Source organism: Lepus europaeus, chromosome 23 (genome assembly GCF_033115175.1).
Source record: "Lepus europaeus isolate LE1 chromosome 23, mLepTim1.pri, whole genome shotgun sequence".
NCBI classification, from domain to species: Eukaryota; Metazoa; Chordata; class Mammalia; order Lagomorpha; family Leporidae; genus Lepus; species Lepus europaeus.
Window position 1 is genome coordinate 26,388,786 of NC_084849.1, and position 22,229 is coordinate 26,411,014.

Genomic DNA, 22,229 nt, shown 5'->3' on the forward strand with positions numbered 1-22,229 from the left:
CCTTACCCCATCTGCAGAGGAAAGTACCTGCCCAGCAGCCAAGAGGCCAGTCCTCGGTCCCACCTTGCCCGGGGCTGCAGCCCCGAGGGGCAGTGGAGCCTAGGCAGGCAGGAAGCGCCAGCTCTGTGCCCCTCCCAGGCACTCCGGCTGGAAGCCCCTACCCCTCACTCTCAGCTCTGTTCCCTCCTGCATGCCCCACTGTGCATGTTCACCTCCTCCAGACGGGACCACCCTCTGACATCCAACTCGCCTACGTCTGACCCTGGCACTTCACCAAGGGCAAGGCTGGGCAGGGGGAGACCTGGACGCCTGAGCAGCCCTCCCGGCTGCCAGGAAATGGCAGGGCGGGCCCTGCTCGAACCCTGGGGCAGCGGCTGGCTGCATTCCTCTTGGCCCGGGGAGAGGGTGCAGCTGCCTCCTCGGTCCACTGCTGCTGCCCTCTGCTTCCCCCTTGTGGCCATTCTTGGCACTGCAGCTCTCATGGAGGCCTCCACACACCTGCAGTGCTGGCCACCTGAGGCCCTGCCAGTGTCACTGCGCCCAGCCAAGGAGCTGCCGTGTGCTTGGGGCAGGACGGGCAGCCCCAGGCAGCCAGCTCTTCTCAGGGACAGCCACGGTGGCCCTGACCACTCGTGTGGCACCCCCTGCGAAGCCCTCTGCGAAGCCCTTGCTGCTGACACTTCCATTTTAAAGTTTTAATGTATTGGAAAGGAAACTCCATCCTGGTCTCCCACAGAGACGGCAGGACAGCCCAAGTCCCCAGGCTGTCTCATCCTCCTGCTGCTTTCCCAGGTGCAACAGCAGGGAGCCGGCTTGGGAGCGGAGCCACCGGGACTCGAACATCCAGCATGGGATGCCGATGTTGCCTAGGGGGCTCGCTCTCTGCTCTGTCTGGGCCTTTCATGCAGGCATGAAAAAGGCAGGTCCGATCGGGGGCGGGATGGCAGCAGGAACAGGCCACAGGAAGTGAGGGACGGGATAGGAGCAGCTGAGGGCGCGGGCCCCGGCTGTGGATTCCTGGCTTTGAGATCAGAGTAATGAGAGTCACAGCGTGGGGCGAGACTGGGCCGCCGGACGCCAGGCGTGGGTGCCTCGGGTCTGAGTCGTGCGCGTCGGCGCTGAGTCTTGGGCCACACGAAGGTGGCTTCTGGGTCCCAGCGGGCCAGGCTGGCCTCTTCCTCCTCCTCCTCCTCCTCTTCACGGCTGCGTGGGCCACATGCTCCTGGCAACAGGGACAGGTGCGGTTTGGAGCAGGCACTGGGGGCGGGGCTGTCCCAGGGGCTGCTCCCCCACCGTGGGATAGCGGGGGTCTCACATGTTGCCTTTCCTGTGTCGCAGCAGCGTGTAGACAAGGGCGATGCCTCCCACCACGGCCAGTCCTCCGAAGATGATGCTCAGGAGCACGGTGTAGCTCCGCCCTAGGGAGGGGAGGCAGTGGGAGGGTGGGCTGGGGGGCTGTGGACATGGCGGGGGTCGGGGTGGGGGGCGTGTGCACCTGGGGGCATCCTCACCTCCCTGGTGGCACTTGGGGGTGGGTGCGGACCAGGTGCCGTCGGCCTGGCAGGTGCTGGTCTGGGCCCCAGCCAGGCTGTAGCCACTGTCGCAGCGGAAGCGGATGGTGGAGCCCAGCGTATATCTGATGCCTTCCTTGCTCCCGTTGGCAGGAGGGGCCAGCCAGCCACAGGTGACCACTGAGAGGAGGCAGAGGGGAGGTCAGAGGCCTGGGCGTGGCGGGGCCGGGGGTGGGGTCCTATCCCCAAGGCAGGGTGCCCCAAGCCCCCCTACCCACCGGGCTGCAGGCTCTGCACTCGGAACTGGTGCAGCTGGTGGGCGGCCCGGGTGGCGTTGCCCACGCTCAGGCTGCCGGTGGCTAGCACGTCGAAGCTGCAGAACGGGTCGTCCCCACACACTGTGGCCACCTCCTCCGCCTGGCTGGGGCTCAGGCTGGTCTCGTTGGGGAAGAGGGGCCGGAAGTCGGGGTCGTGCTTGGGGCGATACAGGAAGTTGTAGACCAGGAACCAGGAGTCGTAGGTGAGCAGGGAGGAGGCATTGTTCACGGCCCCTGCAGGGGAGCGTTTTGGGCAGGCCCAGGTGGGTCTGGTGGTCTGGGGTCTCCCCTGGGCACCCCCCCAACTCCAGAGCCTTGCCCTGGGCCGTGACCCAACCCCACGCCCTCCGCCCAGCCCTGCACAGTGCGCTCACTCACAGTCAGCTCCAAACTGGAACAGCTGCTGGGCACTGGGGTTGGGGGGCAGCACCTCCCCGCTGCGCAGGGTGAAGTCGTCCGTGGGGTTGTCGTTGAGGGTCCCGAGGAGGCCGTGGGTGTGGGTCAGGAATTTCTCGGGCAGGAGGACGGCCACGCTCAGGAACGGGCCCTGGACGCCCACCTCCAAGCCGGCGCCGGACGCCAGCATGATGGATGCTTTGTCGCTGGTGGCCACTGAGAGGAACATGCCTGGCGCGGGGGTGGGGGATGGGCAGGGTCAGCACCTGGGGGCCCTGTGCCCTGAAGCCCGTGGGACAGGGTGGGTGCACTTGAGGGCCAGCTCCGGCTGCAGACAGATGGCTCAGAGGGGGTGCCCAGCCCCTGCAGGGACCCCCTGCACTGGGCTGTGGCAGCCACGGGCACCCGGGTCCCCCTGGGGACAGCAAGGGCGTCATTGGACCTGGGACCTCCTGGCTCCACTCTGGAGCTGCTGATTTCCTGGCCACGGCATGGGTGAGCCCAGCACAGGAGTGGAGCGTGCAGGTGGACAGTGGGGCCGTCTGTCCGGATGTTGAGTCCTGGGCCTCTCTCTGGCCCGTGGGCATGACACGGGTGGCGTGCATGGGTTGAAATCACCCTTCAAGCCGGGCCCCTGCTCCCTGTGGCCCAAGCCCTCGTCCTTGAGCCCTGAGAAACTTCCTGGTCACGTCTCAGCCCTGGTCAGCACCGTGGCCTCTCAGCCCCGCCGGCCTCCCGCTCACCCTTGAGGTCCATCCAGCTCTGCTCGGCGAAACTCAGCACCTCCTGGTTAAGCAGCACCTCCAGGACCCCGGAGCCGTCGGCCAGGCGCACCTCCACCACGTCCGAGTCGCCCTCTTGGACAGCCACCGCGGTCAGCCCCGTGCCCCGGTCCCTCGTGCCTGGGGAGGCAGGTGCAGAACGGGGGGTGGGGTGGGGTGTGTATGGGGTCCTCTTGGCTCCAGCCTCCCACCCTGCCCGGACCCAGCGCCAGCCACCCAGAGCCTCCCCACGGAGCCCCAGCCTCACCATTGGCTGATATCCCGGGCTGGGCACGGGCCTGCACCCGCAGGTCGGTCAGAGACGCCTCCAGCAGCACATACTCCCCGCGCCCGTTGAATGTGAAGTTGGTGCCATCGAAGGTGACAAAGTGTGGGTCGCCGAAGGCAGAGGCTGGGGCGACAGCACAGGGTCAGCAGCGGGAGTGGGGGTGGGGGTGGGGCCCGGCTCTTGGTGCCCACCCCCCTCCCCGCCCAGGCTGGCACCCACCCAGGCGTGGGGGCCGGTAGGTGTGGCAGTCGCTGGACGGGCGCCGCTGCATGTAGCGGGGGCACTCGGGCGCCCAGAGGCAGCAGTAGTAGAAGCTGATGACATCATAGACCCAGTGGGACATCCCGGGCACCCGCGGCGGCCTGCGGTACGGGGGCGAGCCCCAGTCGTGCCCGCGGTCGGGGGTGCTGCCGCTGGTGGAGTCAGCCGTCAGGAGCTGCGAGCCGTCCTTGGTGTAGCAGCACTGCTGGCCTGCGGCGTACCGGGTGCTGTTGGGGGCAGGGGGCCGGGTCAGGGCTGTGTCGGAACATGGCCCACCCGCCGGCCTGCCCTGGAGTCGGGGGCTCACCTGGCTTGCACGGAGCGTACACAGTGCACGGCCTCTGGGTGGTAGGTGCACACGCTGCCGTGCTCGATGTCGCAGCCGTAGTCCGTCTAGAAAGTGCTCACTGTCACCCCGCAGGCCTTGGGGTCGGCTGACTCCGGGGCCCGCCCCTCCTACCCCCAGCCCCGCCCCGCGGACTCACATGGAAGCGGCCGGTGTCGGCCCGGGCCTGGGCCAGGGTGCACGGGCAGTCGGGCAGCTCCTCCAGGAAGTTGGGCATCTGGTCATCCAGCTCCTCCCAGGCCAGGCACTGATTTCGGGCCCAGGCCTCGGGGGCCAGCCGGAAGTCGTCATCCAGGTGCCAGGCCAGCGCATGGTCGTTGGTCCAGAGGGCGTGCACGTCCCTGTGGCGGGTGATGGATGCTCGGGCTGCAGGCAGGGCCCTGCTGTGCCCCGCCCCCCCCGACCCCAGCTGCCCTCTGCACCCAGGCCCTCACTTCTCCCCAGCATGGTTTTGGCTAGCGGTGATCCTCAGTGCGCCTATTTTCCATTGCTGGTACTGGGAAGGTGCGGGTTTGGGGGTGAAAGTGAAGAAGCCGGAGTTGGAGATGTTGGTGGCCAGGGAGTACAGGTAGGACCACTTGGCAGCCCACTCCTCCGAGTATGGCATCCCTGAGACAGAGAGAGGCCTCGCTCAGCCCCAGGGCAGGACAGGGGCCTGGACAGACGGACAGATGGCTGCCCTGCCGCTCCGGCGGGGAACCTGGCTTGGCTGAATGCCGACCCACCACCCTCCCACTTTGAGGTCATGTCCTTCCCTGCTTGGGGCTGGACCCAGGACCATGCCAGGCACAGAGAATGCACGGAGCAACTGTTTTCCAAGGCATCCGCTGTGCCCCACACAGCCAGGCAGCCGTTCCTGAGCCTTGACTTTCCCCTCTGGGGAGCCTCGCCGCGGCCACGCACGCACCCCAGGGCCCCCCTTCTCTCGTCTCTAGGAGCCCCAGAGCTCCCGCTGGCTCCAGGAGCCTTACCCGTCTCCTCGTAGCCCCAAAGCTCAATGTTCACAGCCTGCGTGGGCAGCGCCGAGTGGTCCCAGGTCAGGCTGAGGTTGCCCGTGGTGCCGGGGGTGCCGTAGTATTGCCAGCGCGTCTCATTCACCAGCTGGCTCTTCTCCGTCTCGGACACTTTGTTGGGGTGCACTGGGGTGCAGAGGGGGAAGCAGGGCTGAGGGCTGCTCCAGGACAAGGCATTGCAGCGGCTAGGGGACCATCGCCCCCAGTGCAGGCTGGGAGGGGCGGGGGCGCCCCTGACCCTCCTCCCTGGGAGACTCCTGCAGCGCCCACTCCTCTGGGCTGGGACTCCTGTTTGTCTAGGTGCCAGGGGGTGTGGCGGGGGGGACTCAGGAGCCAAGGGATCCCCACCCCTGTGGTTGGATGGGGTGGCCCGCCCATGGGACTGGTTCAGCCAGAGCCGCAGGATAGATTAGCGCTAGGGAAAGTCCCCATGGGCTCAGGATACAGGAAGGAAATAGGACGGAACACAAGGATGGGACATAGGGGTGCTGAGGGCTCACCCGCCAGCCAGGTGCCTGACCGAGGGAACGTGCGGCCATTGTCCATGGAGACATTGAAGGGGATATGTCCAGTCTCATAGAGCAGGGGCGACACGCAGTGCACCTGCCCCTGCGAGTCCACGTGGCCCAGGGTGTCGATGCTGTCCTTAAACCTGGGGGAGGGGGCTGAGGTGAGGGAGTGGCTGGGCCTCCTACCCTCCCCCCTACGCCCCAGGGGGAACCCGTCCAGCCGGCTGTCCCTGCGGCCTCCAGCCTCTCCTAGGATCCAGGAATCCAGCCAGCCGGCCTGTGGGCCTGGGACCCCTCCCCCAGCAGGCACAGGGATGGGCGTGTGACTGGCGGCACCCCCTACCTGCAGATCACGCCATCCGTGGGGTTAAACCACTGGAAGTGCTGCACCACAAGGTCTTTGCCCCCCATCATGGAGCCCGAGGAAGGCACAATCTTCAGGCAGAACTCCTGGAAGTCCGAGCAGCAGGTGCCAAGGCCGGAGCAGGTCGGGTGGCAGGAACAGGGCCCATTCCGGTCCCCACAGCGCAGGGAGCAGCTGTCCTGGGCACCTGGGGCAAGGAGCATCCGTGGGGGAAAGCTGATTGGGAACTGCCCATGGGAATCAGAGTACCACAGACCCTCAAGACAGGGGCCCACCGTTGTCCCGAGACCTTGACATGGGCCTGGGGACCTGTGTGGACTCCCCGAGGTGTCCACGTGCCGTGTGCTGCCCTGGGGGGGTTGCATATGGATGAGGATCCCTCTTGCTTGCCAGGGCTGGGGTCTGGGGTTGTGGTTGCTTAGAGTCCCATTTGAGCCCCACGGGGGTGCCCGGGCTGAGAACCCCTCCAAAGAGAGTCCCACCTTAGAGAGAGGTGGCCGGCATCACAGGGCCCCTGCCCCGTGCCCATCCCCATCTCCTCTCGAAGGAAGCCAGGCCAGGGCCAGGCTTGGGCCAGAGCCACGTGGCCCCGTTTCGCTAAGTGCAATGCTCAGCACTCAGGGGCATCAATAAATATTTATTGGCCCTGGGACACGATGGCTCAGGGAGGTGCGGGGAGTGTGGTGGCAGAAGGGGACTGAGTGACATTTTCCAGCAGGGTGGGAGACAGGCTTAAGGGGCCGGTTACACCCAGCCCAGGCTGGGGCCGGGGACGCCTGTTCTGGAGCCCAGGCTCGGCTCCACTCTGAGGAGCGACATCCAGCCCGGGGTTTCCCGTATGATCTCACATCCTGCACCGGGGGCTCAGGATGCAGGCCAAGGGTCCTGCTGGTGGAGCCCGCGGCCTTCCTCCTGCAGTGGGGAGCATGGTGCAGCGGCACAGCCCACAGTTCTCACCCTGGTTGGAAGCCCCTTGCACCGTGGACCCTCAGAATTCCTCCCCCAACCCTGGATCGCCCAACAGATGGACAGAGATTGCCCGACGAAGGTGTTCAGCCCTGGGCCTGGTTGCAAGGTGGGCAGGCAGACAGGGGTCGAGAAGGGCAGGGTGGGGACCTACCTGCTGTGGGCCTGGGGCCTGTCGCCAGCAGCAGCAAGGCCCAGGCCAGGAGAACCAGCTTCATGGTCTGGCCCGTGTCTGCAGCCGGCAGCGCCCGCAGTGGCTCAGAAGAGGAGGCGGCGGCAGCGGGCGGCGGTGTTGGGACGAGTTCAATCTTGGCCGGCCCCGCCCCGCCCAGCAGCCCCGAGCTCTGCGGGCCCCGCCCCGCCCCGCCCCGCCCCTCGACCCAGTCCCCTCTCAAAGTCCACAGGTGCCGGCTTGGACCAGCGACCTGCGCTGTTAGCACATTCCTGGCCCACCAGCTGGGGACACAGGGAGGAGGGGGTGAAAGCTCGGCCCCTGGGGACCCTGGGGGAGGGGGAGGCAGGACCTTGGGCACGTGATGAGCCGGATGTCCAGAGGCAATAGCTTTGACCCTGAGTCTCAGCCAGGCCCTGCAGGGCGGAGCGGGACAGGGTGGGGCGGGGTGGGGTGTGGTGGGCCCTCCTTGCCCTTGTCGGGATTCTAGTCTCTGACCCTGGGAGCAGTCTCCCATCTGAAGCTGTGTGCAGGCCCGCCTGGCCTGGGAGCACCCTCAAGCCAGGACCCACCCCAGGGAAGGGCTTGCTTGGGTACTCCCAGAGGGCGGGAGTTGTCAGCTCGGCTGCTGGCTGTCAAGCAGGACACCCTTTGGAGGAAGGGAGGCACCCAGCAGCCCAGCTGGACCCAATGGTGAGGGTCCAGGCCTGGGCTCCCGCTGGGAGCCTGCACCTGGGTTGGGTGTCAGGCAGCCCCCTCTCCCAGCTGCAGTGTGTGAGGCTGGTTCTGCTCAGCACCCAGTGTGTGGGGTGCAGGTCCAGCCAGGACCCATCCAGCTAGGGCACCTCTGCTTCCAGGGGCCCGGGTTTCAGCCCCTAGTGCCTCTGTGTCCAGCACCCTCCTCCCTGCCCCCGCCCCCAGGCACAGGGGGCACATGGCGGCAAGAAGTGTCCCATCCCCATCCTGGACAGCAGAGCCTGTCCTGGGCCCGCAACCAGCAGCTTTGGGCTTGGAGCCTGGGCCACCAACGCCTGCAGGGCCTGCAGAATAGGTGGACCTAACGCCGTGCTGTCACAGGGCCCCGCCCCCACGGGTACACAGGCAGCTCCTCCACATCCCCACATGCCAGCCTCACCTGGCGCCCTGCACTGCACGAGCAAAGAGGCAAAGACCACTGTTCATCTTTATTAGAAAAGAAACAAAAAAACAAAAAAAGGTCAGGGTGGATGGGTGGGTATGGGCGGAGCCTGGCCTGCCCTGGGCGGGGCGGGGGCGGGATTTACAAAGCCAACTGACATTTCATAGAAAAGGGATGCCCAGCCCATGCTAGCCAGGTGCCGCGGGGAGGGGGCCGCCCTCAGAGGTCCATGCACTCGTCATCGTCGTCTGTCTCGCTCTCCAGGGAGGACTCCTGGCTGGACGTCTCCAGGACCTCCAGGGCCGGCTGGCACAGGCTCTCCTTCCTCACATTGGCGGCCGACTGGGCAGACAGGATGGCCGACTGCACGGGGAGGGCAGAGCGGCATGGTCAGGGCCTCCCCGTGTCCCCTGCCCCGCCCCCGCCCCTCGGCCTGGCGCCGGGGTCACCTTCAGCTTCTGCTTGGTCTCCTCCGAGATGCTGCCTTTGGGGGACAGCAGGGTGGGCGTGGGCGGCGTGACGGTGATCTCCGGGGGGAACTTGGTGGTGGCCGATGGGATGACCAGCTTGGGCATGTTGGGCAGGAGGCGGGACTTGGCCCGGCTGGGCTCTGCCTTGCTCGGGTGGCCCTCGGGTGGCTGGGTGCTCCCACTACTGCTGGGGACCTTGGAGCTGGAGGCTGCAGGGGGAGACCCCAGGAGATGAGCCTCGCTCACAGCCTCCTGAGCTTGCCCCCTCCCCAGCTCGGGCCACAGCCACCTCCCCTGCTGCCGCCGACCGTGGCTGTCTTCTCTGGGCACGCTGTCCTGTGGCAGTGTGCAGTTTCCTCTGTGCTGGTCAGTGGGCTCCCAAGGCCTGCATGCTAGCACTGGGCCCCACCCAGGGGTCTCCTGGAGCCTTCCCTGGGACCCCACAGGCCCCGAGGCATCACACTTGCCTCCCACAACCGGGGTAGCTTGTGCGTCTCTATGGGAGGACATTGGGGCCCCAGCTGCCCAGTCGGTAGCTGAGCTGCCCCAGGGCGAGCGAGTGAGCGAGGACCAGGTTTGTGCAAGGCCTGGAGGTGGCTGGGGGGCTGGGGATGCAGGCTGCAGGTCTGGGGCCTGGCAACCTCCTGGGAGCTGAATGAGCTGGGAGCGACCAGGCCGCCTGGCCGGGCTCCACATTCCTCCGCAGCACCATGGCTTTAAAAGGAGTGGGGTTTACTCGGTCCCCACGGGCTGGCGCCACTCCTGCCGTCCTGAGTGGTCGGCGGGGAGGCCCCAGCCAGGGGTTCCCGAGGGGGCCCGGCTGGTCAGGGCAGCTGGTGGGAAAAGGGACGCCTGTCTGGCCCAGCCCAAGCCGGCCACCCCTCGGCCGGCTTGCTGACGTTCCTGGGAGCCTCGATCACAGGGCCCAGGCTCCTCCCTGTGCACACCCACCTCCCTCCTGCCCCCAGCTGGCCCCTACAGTAGGGACTGGGTAGCTGACAGCCACGAGACCCGAGCAAGCTGCCTGCCCTCGTCAGGACCCCTTGGTGAAGCCGGAGCCAGGAAGATGAGCTCTGGGGCTCTCCTCCTGGCCCCCCGGCATGACAGTCCACCTGCATTGAGCACCTGCCTCGCCCTGCCCCTGCTGCCTCCCCCCCACGCCCCTCTCCCACATCCACGGGGCCTCCCAGCTCGCCTTACCCTGGCTGCAGGTGGGCTCTGTGCCTGTCCGGGGGGCAGTATCCGCCGGCCAGCGGGTTGGGTCGGCCGGGGCTGTCTCCACCTGCCGGGTGAGCCGCGGCTCCTGGGGAGGGAAGCCGGGGCCCTCGGCCACTCCTGCCAGCTCCTCTCCCTCTGTGGAGACACGAGACCGGCTGTGGGGGATGGCCTCGCCCACGGCCCTGCACCCTGTCCCTGGCGAAGCCATATCCTGCGGTTGTGAGGGGTGGGCGTGTGGGGAGGGGAGGTGTCTTCGCCCCCCCCTAGTATGTGGGGGAGAGTGGCCACCAGAACCCAAACAGGCGGGCACCAGACCGCAGCCTCCCTGGCACGAGGCAGGGGCTGGGAATTGGCCTCCATCGAGCCCAGGACCTGCCGGGCCCCAGGGGCGAGGGCTGCGCCTGTGGCCGCCAGCCAGGCTGTTACTCAGCGTTGGCGCTGCAGACTCCAGGCCTCTTCAGACCCCGCCAGCAGCCTCTCTCCCGGACTCCTGCATCCTCCTCACTCAGGCCAGAGTCTGCTGCACCCCCCACCCCCACCCGGGCCCTTCCCGCCCCGCAAGCTCCTTCTGCCAGGAACTTCCTCCCGCTCTGGCCAGGCAGGGGTGACCGGCTCCTGGGGCCAAGCTGGCCTGGACAGCCGTCGTGGCCCGCCTTGTCCGGGTCTCCCGCCTGCTGGCTTCTGGGTCCCAGAGGAGAACAGAACCTGCCCGGGGCTGCCTGAGCCTTTATCTCCGCACAGGGCCACTCCTCCTGTTCCAGTCTTGCTGCCTGGCCTGGCCACCCGGTCACGGCCCCTGTCAACAGTTGGCAGGGTGAGCTCGGGAGAAGGCAGGAGCAGGGCTCCCAGGCTGGGCCACCCTCGCCAGGCTGCCCGCACAGGTGGCTCAGGTGGCGGTGCCTTGCCCGCCCTCCCCTTGCCTGCAGGGGGTTCAGGCAGGTGGGAGGGTGTGCCTGGGATTGTGGCTGATAGGAATCTCTCTCCGGGACAGGAATGTGACAGGGCGTGGCTGGCACGCACTGTGGCGGCTGCTCTGAGTTGGCCCAGGTACAGACTGCCTCTCTCTGATGCTCTCCGTCCCTGCACCCGCTCAGCTCTTCCTTAGGGAGGACACCCTGCGCTCGCGTCTATCAGATAGTCTGCCACGTGGGGAGGCGCACCCTGAACCAGGTGGCCCTGTTCCCTTCCCGGGGCCATCCTGGGACTCCTGCGTGGTGGGCCTGAGGTGGCGGGGACTACCTGGGGCCCTGGCCGTCACAGGAGGGCCTCCAGGAGCTCCCCGCCTTCCCCAGGCCGCAGGCTCTCCGCTGTGGGAAGCAGGTGGCCAGGCCGGAATCCTGCACCTTTGGGGCCACTCTCCCTTGCTCTCTAGGGCAGGCTCACAGTCTGGATGACCATCAGGCCCGTGTCCCCCAGAGGTCCCTGGGCCTGGCCTCTCCGGACACACTTCTACCCTGCCCGTTTCTCCTCGAGAGGGCCCGGCTCATCCCAGCAGCGGCACAGCTGGCCGTGCAGGAGGCACTGTGCACCACGGGAGCTAAGCGGTGCCAGGCAGTGCCACTGGGCAGACACCGGGGCTGAGGTCCCTGGGCGCATCTGCCACAGCCTGCGGGAGTGAGCTCCTCACTGGACGCCCGAGCGCACCTCTGCCCGTCCGAAGGCCGCAGTGGGAGGGGCTGCGGCTGGCTGCCTGCTCCCTGGGCGCGAGGGCGCCAAGGGCACTTCCACTGCCCTGGCTGCGCTCTCCACCTTCAGCATCCTGAGAGTCCCCGCCCTCGATTCTGCTGTCTAGGCTCAGCCGCAGGACCCAGCCCCACACTGCAGTCACCAGGTGGCCACATGGCCACATCAGCCCACTGTGCCCGGGGACCCTGGGCCTGCTGGGGGCCAGCTCTTGCCCCGTTGCAGAGGATGAAGCACCATCTGTCCTGTGAGGCGGACTTCAGAGCCTGGCCGGGGTCCTGGGTGTCAGGTGGGGGCCAGCAGGATCCCAGCACCAGAGCCGGAGGCGTGCCTGCACCGGCAAAGGTGACGGGGCCGTGCCCACTCCCCTCCCTGGCCTTGCAGGAGCTACCTCAATGCCCCCTCCTCCCAGAGAGCCCCCAGACTCTGGGCTGTTCCCAAGGACTCCCACCAAGGGAGCAGCCGGCTCCCTGCCCCTTCCCCCATGTCCTGTCCTGGCTGTGCCCCTTCGTGAGCCCACTGCCTGCCCCTGCCCTCCTGGCTGGCTCCCCGCCTCGTGCACATTCAGTGCCAGGGACCACTGAGGGCCAGGTGCTGGCGGCCTTGCAGTCTGCCCAGGGTCAGGACCCCTCTGGTGCCTATAGGGAGGCCTTGGCCGGGCCAGTCTGGCGGCCTTGCAGTCTGCCCAGGGTCAGGACCCCTCTGGTGCCTACAGGGAGGCCTTGGCCGGGCCAGTCTGGCGGCCTTGCAGTCTGCCCAGGGTCAGGACCCCTCTGGTGCCTACAGGGAGGCCTTGGCCGGGCCCGTTCCCTTCAGGTCTGCTGCAGGCCTTTGTTAAGGGAGAAAAACCCAACACCATGAACTCTGCTCCTCACCAGCCCTCTACACATGGGGAGACCGAGGCACCAGGGCTGGGGTAAGTGACGCCGGGGCTGCTGTCACTGCAGGTGCTGGGCCCCTCCCCAGGCTGGAGGGCACCCCTCATCCACACGCGGGAGGACTTGTTGGCAGCTGTGGCCACAGCGCCTGGGCCTGGTTCTAGTACAGCCGCCCGTGGGGCCTCAGTGTCCTGTGGCCAGGGATGGCACTCACCTGGGCCCAGAGCAGCCGTGCTGGGCGTGGCCTCAGGCCTGTGCGGCCGTGGGGGTGCCGCGTCCTTGGACGTGTGTGGGGTGGAGGCTGACGGCGAGGACAGGCAGGTGACAATGGCTGTGGCGGTGGCCAGCCCAGGGCGAGGCTTGGCCTGGGTGTCGCCCGGCCGCTGGAGGGCGTCGGCTGGCACGGGGTCCGGGGCTGCGGGGGCCACTGCCGCGGGGAAGAAGTTCTCTCGGCTGTCCTTGGGGTGCTTTGGGGTGGTGGGTGTGTCGCCTGAGGCCTGTGAGGGTGGATGAGAGGTGAGGGAGGCCGGCTGCTCTGGGCAGCCCTGAGCCCATGGTCCCGCGGCACACACGTCTGGGCCCGGGGAGCCAGCCTGGCCCTGACGGTACAGTGCTTTCAGGATAGCACTGTTGCCAGGACACGGTCGGGTGGCCAGTGAGGACTCAGCGTCTGGCCAGGATGCTGGGCATGGGGGTGCAGGGCCCGATCTGGGGACTACAGGGGTGGGGGGTCAGTCTTGGAAGGGCAGCTTCCCAAGGGGTATGAGCAGGAGGATCTCAGGGCGCTGGGGTCACACGGAGCAGCGGCTGTGCCCTAGGCTCCCGGGCTTGACACGGCAGCCTACTATGATGAACCCCTGCCACGGCACCACGGTGCTCAGCGCTGCCTGCGTTGGCCACGCAGGTCCTCTGCCTGTAGCTCCCAGGTGAGCCAGGCCCTTCAGGGCCTCCAAGCCTTCATCTGCACGGTCCCTCCGCCACAAACACAGGGCCACTCTATTCCCCACCCAAAGCCCAGCTCTCCTTGGACAGGTGCCTGGGGGGAGGGGACAGGGTGGAGGCAGCCTCTCTGCCCAGCACCCAGCCCACTGCAGGTGTTGAGTGCAGGAGCCACGCGTCTGCGTGCGGCTCTGCTTCCACCCACAATCCCATTTCTTCCCAGCCCTATTTCCAGCTCCACGTGCTGGGAGGCAGCCCCGAGCCGAGGGTGTCAGTGACAGGCCTGGCCCTGTGGGAGGTGGGGCAGGAGAGGCCCGGGGCCTGCGGCAGTGCCACAGTCCAGGTGGCAGCTTGGGCAAGTGCATGGCGGGGAAGCCGAGTGCTGTGTCCCTGACCCTGCTCAGGAGGGGACCTTGGCTGTGAGCCGGGCCCTGAGCCTCTGATTGTAACCAGAGAGACCTCCAGGGTGCACATGGCTGCCATGGCAACAACTGGAATGGACTGTGAGCAATATGGACGCTCCCTGAGGGGCCGCACACGGCCCCCTCCTTCCTCGTGCTGGCCAGAGGTGGGCCCAGGTGGCTTCCAGCTGGGTATGAGGACTGTGGGCTCCTGTGGGTTGGGGGTGCAGCTGGGGTGCCCCGGGGAGCACCCTGTCCCTGAGCCTGCACTGGACATGGGGCACAGAGCATGCCATCAGGGGGCTTCTCTTAGTGGATGGATGGGGGACAGGAAATGGCCCCTTGAGATTAGGCTGGACAAGGGCAGTCAGATCACAGCAGGCTCCCATCCTGGCCCAGGCTCTGGCAGTCTTGGGTGGGAGGTGCAGACAGAGTTCCAGGGGCACCGGCAACTCACTGGCACAGGACATGGCACGTGGGCCTGAATGTCCAGGGGAGGCCTCAGGACTACAGGGCCACCTCCCCCTACCCCTCTGCACCCCAAGAGGGGACTGATGTGGCCCTGCAGCAGGCAGCCCAGAAGGTAAGGGCCTGGGTCCCTGGGCTCTGGTCACCCCCATGCCCCAACCTGACAGAAAGCTCTGCCTGCTGGGGCCTGGGTTGTGGCCTAAAAGGTAAAGCCATCGCCTGACATCCCATACAGGCGCCGGTTCCAGTCCCCGCTGCTCCACTTCCAATCCGGCTCTCTGCTATGGCCTGGGAGAACAGTGGAGGATGGTCCAGGTCCTGGGGCACCTGCCGCATGGGAGACCCGGAAGAAGCTCCCGGCTCCTGGCTTTGGCTTGGCTCAGCCCTGGTCCTTGCGGTCATTTGGGGAGTGAACCAGATGGAAGACCTCCCTGTCTCTCCTTCTGTCTCTAACTTTTTCAGAAAGAAAGGAATCTGCCTGCCCACGCCCCAGGGGCCTGGCACTGTGGCTCTGGCAGGTCCTGGTCTTGCCTGGCCTCGGTTTCCCTCAGGTGCCGTCGGTCAGACGGGAGGGTGCGTCTGTCATCTGCAACACCGGGAAGGCGTTCTGCAGCCTTCTCCTCTCCCGGGCGGTCCCCATCCACATGGGCCCCTGCCCCACTGGGGCAGAGATACCGTGCCAAGGGCCGGGAGCGGCCGTGGTGGCCGAGATGTTCACTCTGGCTTCTTGGGAGTAAGGGAAGCTTCCACGTGCGCTGGGGGCACTGCCCGCAGGCTGGGGCACATCCTCCAGGAGATTCTGGCCCCGGGAGGACCCCCCACACACACCAAAGGCCCCCTGTCTGGCCCACAGCCTGCCTGGTCGAAGCCCATCCCCTGGACTTCATCACACCTAGGGATGGAGGGCTCAGGGCAGGCGTGGTAGCTGACGGCCTATTTTACTGTGAGGAAGCCTGTGTGGACCTGAGGGTAGCCACCAGCCAGCCGCTGGGGACCGGAGACCACCACCAAGGACAAGAGGCTGCACCTACTCAAGCGGCAGGCCCCCACTGCCAAACCCTTTGACCTGCAGCTGCCTGCCACCTGCTATACGACCCCCCACTGAGTTCCGACCCCACCTCCTCAATCACTGGGACCCTTCCATGCAGCCAAACCCTACCCTTGGGCCTTCCCCAGAGCTCAAGACCAGTGCTGGTCCCCGGGGTCCCGCCTCCAGCAGGCCCCTGGACGCCAGCGTCCAGGCCCGAGTCTTCTCCCTGCCCCTGTGGTCTGCCTGAGGTGCCTGGACCTCTCTCTGTCCTTTTCCAGCCTCTGGTCTGGACTGTCCCTCTGGGCTGGGGGGCCGGGGCTTGGTCTTTCTGCCTTCTCAATCCCCTCTCCCCCCAACAGCAACAATGCTAACCTTTCTCTCCCCTGCTTTTACAATAAACACCAGGACCCCTCCCCAACCCCTGCAAAGCAGGAGGAGTCCCCTCTGCGCTCCCTGACCCAGCTCCTCATCGGCCAGGCTCCAGCATCTCTTTCTACACCTCTGTCTCACGGGGCCACCTTTCCAGGTCAGGTCAGCTGCCGAGGGGGCCCCCACGGGTCACACATGCACATCAGCACTGGCAGGAGGGCTCCCCGTGGGCCCCAGGCTCCACCCACACTGACCGCTAGCCCCCGGTGGGCCTGCAGCCTGGGCCCTTGGTGCAGAGAAGGGCTTACCTGTCTCTGGGCGGCGGCCCCAAGGTGGACCTGGCAGAACTTCACGGCCTGTTCCAGTGCAGCCTCCTCGTCCACCTGAGCAAGGAGACACCCGAGGTCAGAGGGCCCAGGCCGTGGCTCGGCCCTGCCTGCACGGCCGTCACACAACAGCTTCCAGGGGCACCCAACCCCTGTGAACTTCCCTGCCCGGGGAGATGGGCAGTGTTCATCCATCTCCCAGGTGGTAGGGTGCCAGGTGCAGACCCAGCTGCCCCTCCCGCCGCACCAAGCTCATGTCTGTGGCTGTCACTCACACCCTCGAGGGCTGAGGCCGGAGCAGGGAGTAGGGGCGGGAATAAGGGTCACGACCAAGGTGGCCAGCGCAGCTGAGGCTCAGCACCTAGCCCTTAAGCCACGAAGAGTGGGACAAAAGCTTTCCACAATCTCCGGCCTGCTGGGCGGGTGCACCGGATGGCGACAGCTGTGTGCCATGGCAGTGTCCTGGGGACCAGGAGCTCGAGGCACACGGAGGTGGGCAGGGGACGGGAGCTCTGGGGGGTCACCCTGGGCAGGTGCCAGGCACGGTGTGAGGGGGACAGCCACGCACGCACAGCTGGTGGACAGGGCCAGGCAGGCAAAGGCCGACCGTCAGCAGGCTGCAAGGCGACACTTGGTGTTTCTGTGCCTAATTAGTCACCAAGACCACTGGGAATTAACGGAGGACATTGGTGAAGTGGGGCCAGCACACGTTCTCAGCAGTGTCTGTGAGTGACCGTGATGGGGGAGAAATTACACAGTGGGGGCGTCCACCCCACCGAAATTCTCAGAGTCTTTTAAGGGTAACACCCTGATGTTAACCTAGGAAAAGGGGCATGTATGCTTCCAAACAAAAAGGCTAGGGGCCAGCACAGTGGCATAACGGGTAAAGCTGCCACCTACAATGCCCGCATCCTCTATGGGTGCCAGTTCGAGTCCTGGCTGCTCTATTTCCTATCCAGCTCCCTGCTAATGCACCTGAGAAAGCAGTGGAAGATGGCCTAAGTGCTTGGGCCCCTGCACCTGTGTGGGAGACCCAGAGGAAGCTCCTGGCTCCTGACTTTGGCCTGGCCCAATCCCAGCTGTTAGGGCCATTTGGGGAGTAAACCAGCGGGTGGAGGATCAATAAGGCGACTCATGCCTTCTGTGCCCTGGCCATCGCCGGGGGCTGCAGCCTCCTTTCGGTCTGGAAGGAAGTACCCCAAAGGCATCCAGAGGCCCCATCACAACTGGGGGTCCTGTGGCCCTGTGCTGGGCTTGCTTCAAGGTTGAATGAGTTTTTTTTTTTGTTAAGTTCATCACTTGGCTGGCTGCGGAAAACCTCCTACATAGGAACAGTGTATAAGCGTGCATAACCCCGGCAGGAAGAACTCCTGGTGTTGGCGCTGGTTCCCCTGGACGCCAGGGAGGGCCAGGGGCAGGGCTGGTGAGGCTGGGCACCCACCCACCTGCTTGATGAGCATGTAGGTCTCCGACATGATCCTCTCTATGCGGCCCAGGTCATAGGCCACGCCCTTCTGGCCCTGCTGCCACACGCGGTAGGCGTCCAGCAGCAGGGCCTTGCCCGACTCCGTGTCCTCTAGGAGCTTCCTCTTGCGGCTGGGCCGTGGGGGTGGCTCGTCAGCGTGGCCGCCCCCCCGGGCCCCTGTGGCAGTGGTGGGGGCGGGGGCAGGTGGGGCCGGGGCCGGGGGTGCAGGCTGCTGCCGGGCACTGATGCTCAGCTCCTCCAGGGACAGCTCGGTGGGCCGGCTCTCGGGGCCCCGGTCCCTCGGAAGGCGGCCTGGCGGCAGGGACGGCGTCCGCTCCACGTCTGGGCGGCGAGTGGTGGCCTCGCCGGTGTCCATAGGCTCGGTGGGCCCCACTCGTGGGCTCTCCTTGTCCTTCCGCTCCCCGCCCTGGTCTGTAGTGTCGCCAGTGTCCAGAGCCACTGACCGGTGGCTGGGGGGCCCCACTCTGCTCCCTGTCTCGGGCCCTGCCCCCGAGCCATCAGCCAGAGGGGGCTTCTTGGGGTGGGGGAGGCCCTCCTGGCCTTCCTCGGGACTGGCCTTGTGCGAGACGTCGGTGGTCATCCTGGCTCCGGGGAGGCCACCCTTGGGTCCTGGCCGCTCTGACCCCTAGGGAAATCGAGGGAAAACGGCATCTTTCATGTCTCCATGGCAACAGGGCATGCCTCTGGGTGCCAGGGATGCGCAGCCCAGGCCTCTCCCACCCAGCACTGTGGGAACTCTGCTGGCTGGCCAGGGCCAAACCTCAGTTAACAGGATAGAGGGGGGAATGCTGGGTGCAGAGACGGCCTGGGAAGGACCCTTCCTGCTCCGCTCCTCTGGCTGCCCCACCACCCTCTCAGAGGGGCTGATGGGACTCCTGAGTAGCCTTTGACCCCAGGATGACAGCCCGGGACCCCCGCGTGTGCTTGCTGCATAGGCATTCTTGGCCTGGGTTGGGGTGGGGGCACCATCCTGAGTCCTTGCACCAAGCCCCTGCTGGGTACAGGCTCTGGGTGCTGAGCTGCACCTGCCCTGGGGTGGGGAGAGGGGAAAGGCCGGTGCAGGTGGCGGGGGAGCAGCAGGAGGGCGTGGGGAGGGGTGTGGGCATGCACCTCCGCGAGCTCGCTCAGCGTGTCCTCCAGCACTTTCACCGTGAGGATGAAGGCGCGCTGCGCCAGGACCTGGCGGTCGGCATCTCGCAGGTACTTCCTGTGGTCACGCGGGCGGCCGGAGAAGACAGGAGAGCGTCAGATACCACACGGCCCAGCTGGGGGGTGGCCCTGGGCTCCGTCTGTTCTGGGGATGCCTGGTCCCGTCTCAGTGCACCCCCTCTTCTGTCCACCTGCTGGGGTCTGCTTCCCCAGAAGCCTCCTGGAGTACCCCCACCCCCCGGCAGGTCTCTGGCCTGACCCGGCTGCTGCCCTGGATCCACACTACCTGCTAGGTGCTCCCCTCCCTCAGGTCCGTCTCCTGTGGACTCCAGGATCCAGCTGGGGGCCCCTCTGAGCTCCTGGCACACCGCAGGTGAATGAGACCAGGGGGTGAGGTGGAGCAGGCACGGAGGAGGGCCAGGCCAGTCCCTGTCTCCACTGTCGGCCCCAGCCGCCCCCAGATGCCCACCCCATTCTGAGCGGCCTTTGCTGGGGGTAGCACGGTTACCCCAGTGCAAGTTTTCCCCACGACCTGGCAGCACCGTGCCAGCCCCAAGCTGGGGGAAGCAGGTGAAGGGCTGGGACGTGCGGGGTCTCGGCGTCACTCACTTGCCCTGGTCCGGGGTCCGCTGCAGCATGGAGGACACCTTCAGCAGGGTGCTGTGGTCCCGGAGCTGGGCCAGCACCTTGAGCAGCAGCACGATGGAGCGGTTCATGTGCCAGGCGAAGCTGCCTGGCCGGTCGATCTCGTCCACGGGGATCCGCCAGATGCCCTGCGGACGGGCGGGTGGGGAGGGTGCATGAGAAGGGCCTTGGCGGCCGGAGCTCAGGGACACCACCGCCACGCTGCCAGGACCCAAGCGCTGTCACCCCGCCTGGTCCTTTCTCATCGATGGTGGCAGGTGCACATGCATGCCTGGCTCCGTCCCTTACGTGTGCCACTTGGGTCGTGCCTGATTAAAAGGGATGACGGCGAGAAGCCCAGTGCGGGCATCTCTCTGCCCCAGGTTTCACCCGGCGACGGAGGTGGAACTGTGGGGGTCAGAGGGCGGTGGCCAGTCTGTGGCCACACTACTGCTGGCAAACCAGGCTCCTCCCGCCAGCCCTCCAGCAGTGCCCACAAGGCCACTGAAGCTCCCAGGACGCCGGCCCCTCCCCCCAGCCAAAGCTCGCTCATGGGGAGCCCCTCTGTTCCCCTTTCTTCTCAGCATCCTGCCCAACTGGCCTGTGAGGCCACCCCCATCTTCCAAGCTTAACCCGCTACGTACCGGGCACCTCTGCCCACTGCCAGCTCCAGGGTCTGGTTCCTGGTGCTATCCTGATGCCATGGTGGCACCTGACATCCACTTGGGGGTGTGGGGGGGTCCAGTTAAAGTGTGCCTGCCCAACCTGGGGTCACGAAGGGGAAAACCCAGAGCTACAGCCAGGCCGGGATCGGGGGGTGACCCTGCCTCTCGCCGACTCCCCCCAGCTTCCTTGCGGAGCCCCTGAAGCCCCTGAGGTCAGGTGGGAGGCCCCTTCTCCCGACGGACCCCTGGCCCAGGTGGAGATGGGGGGGCACTGGCCCTCCCTGGGGAGCTTCCAGGGGAAGATGGTATGAGAACTGCACTTGGGGGTGGGTGTGCGAAGGGAGGGGTGCTGACTCTTCCATGATCCTGAGAGCGTCTGTCTCGCTTGTACATCTGGGGAGCGTCCCATCTCCTTCACGGGGTGCTGGAACCCCAGGGTCGGCCCCTGGGGAATGAAGGCTGAGCTGCTGCCCGCCCCTCCTCTATCTCAACTAGGGGTACTCACAGCCCCCTCACAACCTCTGGCCTGACAAGCTATGGATTCCATGTTGTGAGCCCTCACCAATGCCCAGACAGCTCCTCTGCAATGGGTTACCTCCTCTCTGAAGCCCTCCTGGCTTGCCACCCTCCTCTGACTCCCGAGGAGACTACTTGATGTCAGCCCCTCAGGTGGTCAAGGGTGGGTCTGGCTGGCAGCGTCCTGGCCGGCAGTAGGTATGAGTCTCCGGTCCCCGATACAAGCCTGGCACAGCAGGTGAGCAGTCTAGCCTGAGAAGGGCTTCCTGCCTTGGCCTGGGGGACCCCGAGTTGGCTCCTCTTTCTCCTGGACAGGGGGTCCACAATCAACTGGACAGGTGAGAGGACACCACTTGCAGCTAATCGCATGCTCTGGGCCTCTCACCTATCAGAGAGCTGCTGCAAGGCGGCAATGCTGTGATTGTGAGCAGGGCGACAGGGGCACACACACCCCCACCTGGCCAGGCTCTGGGGGCAGGCGAGAGCCAGCTCACTGCTCTCCCAGGAGAGACGGGGATGGAGAGATGCAGCCCGAGACAAAACCGCACTGGGCCCTTTGCAGGCTGGGCCAGACGGGCACGGCAGACTTGGCAGGTGGAGAAGGCGTGAGCGGGCTGGGCTCCTGGACACCGGGACTGCAAACCCCTGCTCCCAAGTTCAGCGCATTTGCCTGTTCTGGAGGGTGGGCAGTGGGGTGGGGGTGGGGTGGGACCAGTCTGAACACGGAGGCCACTGCGGCATCACCCGAAGGGGGCTACTCTGGGACTGCATGGGGGTGGCCTGGTGGCTGGGCACTGGCCCAGTCTCACCAGCTTGGGGCAGGGGCTGTCCCCCGCTTACGGAAGTAAGACAGTGTGCTCGGTGATTGGCGTTAGAGCTGCAGGTTCACCCAAGCCCCACCTGGAACACCCGGGACATCTGCTCCAGAGGACACTGGGCTCTTCCCTCCTGCCTCCTCCACCCGGTGGCACCAGCCCACTGGTGCTGGTGCTGGCGCTGGGGTGTGATGGAGGCCAGGATAGGGGATGCTAGGGGCAGCAAAGGACCCGTCCACTCTCCTGACCGCAGCCAGGCCTCATAGGAGACAGAGAACATCTGAGGGGGGCAAGGGGAAAGGGACCACCTGCCAGGCTGGGGTCGTGGAATACACAGGCTCCCCGACTGCAGCAGCCACTGTGGCCAGAGCCCCGTCCTGGGTCTGCACCCAGCCCGTCACCCACGGCGGCGCCCTGCTGGGATCCCCACCTCCCTTCCACAACACTGCTGCTGACCGCAGGCAGGACGGAAGACCAGACAAGACAGGGACAAGCACCCCCTCACGTCCAGGCTCTAAGCCTGGAGGCTCGAGACCACCGGATCCCACTTGTGTGTGCCCTCGTTCCATCTGCTCTCTCGATGGGCCTTTTCCTGATGGAGGACACGTTTCCTGGGCGGGGCCTGGCTGCCTCACACACCTTCATAATTCACTCACTCACTCACTCACTCATCCATGCACATGTCCCGCAGTGGGAGCCCTGTCTCTGTCTCTTGGACCTGTCCCTCCTCATCCCCAGGGTCAGCCTCTCTTGGCCAGGCCTGGGGATGTGGCCACCAGGCAACAGGGCCAGGATCCCAGCTTCACTCCCCTCTGCTAACAGGAACCCCCAGGACGACCCCTTCCTCCCTGGGGCCTGGGTTCCTGGCCATGAGGCGAGCCTCCAGGGACAGCTGGCCTGGCAGAGGCCCGAGCCAGCAGGGCGGCGAGCAAGCCCACAGCTCCGCCTTCTCCCTGAGTCAGGCCTGTGTGTGTAGCCAGAGCCCTGTGATGGCCCCAGTGGCCCCAGGACGCACTGGACCTAGCCGTCCTCCATAGGGCACAGGCAGCCCCTTCAGTGCGTGCCCAGCAAGGGCTATGAAGCCCCCGAGGAAGCCAGGGTACTGGGCAGGGGACCGTGGCTGATCTGCCCCACCATCCTCACCGTGGT

The 22,229-nt window shown here is 66.3% G+C and overlaps 2 protein-coding genes across 5 annotated transcripts in view; both read right to left on the bottom strand.

The window, feature by feature from the left end:
* Positions 1-687: 687 nt before the first annotated feature.
* On the bottom strand, positions 688-7,025 carry SUSD2 (sushi domain containing 2). Its single transcript, XM_062182032.1, has 15 exons — positions 6,888-7,025; positions 5,747-5,954; positions 5,395-5,546; positions 4,853-5,020; positions 4,316-4,490; positions 4,021-4,222; positions 3,843-3,928; positions 3,494-3,762; positions 3,254-3,397; positions 2,968-3,126; positions 2,207-2,455; positions 1,790-2,062; positions 1,512-1,691; positions 1,316-1,418; positions 688-1,222 (listed from the first exon to the last, which is right to left on the bottom strand). The coding sequence occupies exons 1-15, from the start codon at positions 6,949-6,951 to the stop codon at positions 1,198-1,200; spliced, it is 2,457 nt and encodes an 818-aa protein (XP_062038016.1). The 5' UTR covers positions 6,952-7,025; the 3' UTR covers positions 688-1,197.
* Positions 7,026-8,082: 1,057 nt separating this feature from the next.
* Positions 8,083-22,229, bottom strand: part of CABIN1 (calcineurin binding protein 1) — a 135,551-nt gene continuing 121,404 nt past the window's right edge. For all 4 annotated transcript variants that reach the window (XM_062182042.1, XM_062182041.1, XM_062182039.1 and 1 more), the window contains exons 30-37: positions 19,070-19,233; positions 18,422-18,518; positions 17,271-17,936; positions 15,808-15,882; positions 12,507-12,789; positions 9,714-9,866; positions 8,493-8,722; positions 8,083-8,406 (exon numbers count right to left, since the gene is read on the bottom strand). In XM_062182042.1, the coding sequence (XP_062038026.1) occupies positions 8,263-8,406; positions 8,493-8,722; positions 9,714-9,866; positions 12,507-12,789; positions 15,808-15,882; positions 17,271-17,936; positions 18,422-18,518; positions 19,070-19,233 (1,812 nt within the window). In that variant the 3' untranslated portion in view covers positions 8,083-8,262. The remainder of the gene's footprint in view (positions 8,407-8,492; positions 8,723-9,713; positions 9,867-12,506; positions 12,790-15,807; positions 15,883-17,270; positions 17,937-18,421; positions 18,519-19,069; positions 19,234-22,229) is intronic.

What these genes read in the sequence shown, in the direction of transcription:
- SUSD2 (XM_062182032.1), bottom strand. Translation starts at nt 6,951, where the DNA reads ATGAAGCTGGTTCTCCTGGCCTGGGCCTTGCTGCTGCTGGCGACAGGC. An exon ending in GCCCGGGATATCAGCCAATG is followed by an intron (nt 3,127 to 3,253) that starts GTGAGGCTGGGG and finishes CTGCCTCCCCAG; the next exon opens with GCACGAGGGACCGGGGCACG. An exon ending in CGACACAGGAAAGGCAACAT is followed by an intron (nt 1,223 to 1,315) that starts GTGAGACCCCCG and finishes CCCTGTTGCCAG; the next exon opens with GAGCATGTGGCCCACGCAGC.